The sequence below is a fragment of the Dictyostelium discoideum genome, assembly GCF_000004695.1.
Source record: "Dictyostelium discoideum AX4 chromosome Un chrUn_00034, whole genome shotgun sequence".
NCBI lineage: Eukaryota > Evosea > Eumycetozoa > Dictyosteliales > Dictyosteliaceae > Dictyostelium > Dictyostelium discoideum.
This window is the reverse complement of record NW_003102031.1, coordinates 155-2500: the sequence shown is the minus strand read 5'-3', so window position 1 is coordinate 2500 and position 2346 is coordinate 155. Positions and strand designations below refer to the sequence as shown.

The 2346-nt window shown below is 18.9% G+C and overlaps 1 protein-coding gene across 1 annotated transcript; it reads left to right on the top strand.

The window, feature by feature from the left end:
* Window positions 1–1068: 1068 nt before the first annotated feature.
* fcpA (hypothetical protein) lies at window positions 1069–2095 on the top strand (the record flags this gene model as incomplete). Its single annotated transcript, XM_628706.1, has 2 exons — window positions 1069–1979; window positions 2086–2095. The coding sequence occupies 2 exons, from the start codon at window positions 1069–1071 to the stop codon at window positions 2093–2095; spliced, it is 921 nt and encodes a 306-aa protein (XP_628708.1).
* Window positions 2096–2346: the final 251 nt, after the last annotated feature.

Genomic DNA, 2346 nt, shown 5'->3' with positions numbered 1-2346 from the left:
CATACAAATAAAAAAAAAAACTGCCATAACCAAACACTAAATATTTTTACCCCCACAAAAAAAAAAAAAAAAAAAAAAAAAGAAAAAAAAAAAAATACACCCAATGTGATTAGTTTAGTTTAATTTTTTTTTATTTTATTTTTTTTTATTCATTTAATTAAAATATTTATTTCACATTCATCAATAAAATTTCATATCCTTTTTTTTTTTTCTTTTTTTTTTTCAAAAAATTTTATTTATTTATTTATTCATTCTTTCATTCATTAATTAATTTATTTATTTATTTATTTATTTATTTATTTATTTATTTATTTATTTATTTATTGACCATAAAAACATTATGTAAATATTTTAAAAAAATTTTAATCATCCAAAAAAAAAAAAAAAAAACACCTAAACCACCTTATTTCGTGAAAATACAAATAAATTACAAAAAAAAAAAAAAAAATTTATTAGATAACAACTTCAAAATTTTTTTATTTTTTTTCCCTATGCATCATAAAGATTGATTTTTATTTCCAATTTATAATCCTTTTCTATTTTTTTTTTATTTTATTTTTTATTTTTTTTTTTGTAAAATTTATACATTTATTTTTTATAAATTAACTACTATTTGCAATTCAACTATCTTTTTGTTTTTTTTTTTTTTTTACAAAGCGCAATCACCTTTTATTTGTATACATAAAATAGTTTTTTTTTTTTTTTTTTTTTTTTTATTATAACTGCCCACTCACAAACCCCACCACACCAACCACTCAATTTTCAATTCAACCACACAACACTTTATCATTTTAAAATTAATATTATTTTTATATTAATACCATTTAATTTTATTTTTTTATTTTTTTTATTATTTATTTTTTTTTTATTTTTTAAAAAAAAAAAATCAATATAGTAAAAAAAAAAAAAAAAAAAAAAAAAAAAAAACCTCACAAATAATTAATTGTAATAGTAAATTTTAGTAGTAAACAAAGAAAAAACAAAAAAAAAAAAAATATAGAAATTTTCTTTTGGAAAGAAAAAAAAAAAAAAAAAAATCTTTAATCAATTTTTTTTTTTTTTATATAAATGAATTCATCACCAATAACTCAAGTTTCAAATCCAAATGATTCATTAAATCATTCCAGTACGAATTTAATACCATCATCACATAATAGTTTAAATAATTATCCACAAAAATCTGTTAAAGGAAATAGAAAAAAGAAAGGAAGTATTATAAATAAATTATTTTGTTGTTTCGTTCCATCAAATGATCAAAACAATGGTAATAATATAAATACCGATAATGGTGCAAGTAATAATGATAAATTACAACAACAAAAACAATATAATCAACAACAACAACAACAATACAATCAACATCAACAACAACAACAACAACAACAACAACAACAACAATATATAAATAAAGATAGTAGTCAACAAAATGGTGAAATACCACTAATGGTACCAATGATACCAAGACATGTTGGACTTAAAACATTGGTATTAGATTTAGATGAAACATTAGTACATTCATCATTTAAACCAGTACATAATCCAGATTTCATTGTTCCCGTAGAGATTGAAGGTACAATACATCAGGTTTATGTGGTAAAGAGACCATTTGTAGATGATTTTTTAAGAGCAATCGCAGAGAAGTTTGAAATTGTTGTATTCACCGCCTCTTTAGCTAAATATGCAGACCCCGTATTGGACTTTTTAGATACAGGTAGAGTGATACACTATAGATTGTTTAGAGAGTCTTGTCATAACCATAAAGGAAACTACGTTAAAGATCTAAGTAGATTAGGTAGAGATCTAAAATCAACGATCATTGTAGATAATTCACCATCCTCTTATCTTTTCCATCCTGAAAATGCAATTCCGATTGATTCTTGGTTCGATGATAAAGATGATAGAGAATTATTGGATTTATTACCTTTATTAGATGATTTAATTAAAGTTGAAGATGTAAGATTAGTTTTAGATGAATCAAGGTAAGTTTTAAAATTTTTTTTTATTTTTTATTTTTATTTTTTTTAAAAATTAAAATTTATATTTAATATTTATTAATATTTATTATTTTTTTTTTCTTTCAAATAGAAATAATTAATTATATTATATAGATATAATATTAATATCAACAAAAAAAAAAACTGGAAAAGAAAAAAAAAATAAAAACAAAAAAAAAAAAAACATAACAATAATAATATCAAAAATATTTATAAAAAATATTTATTCAACACATACAATAAATATGTATTATTAAAAAAAAAAAAATAAAAAAAATAAAAAATACTTAAACAAAAAAAAAAAAGTAATAATTAACAATTGTATAGTGATAATAACAAAAATAAAATAAAT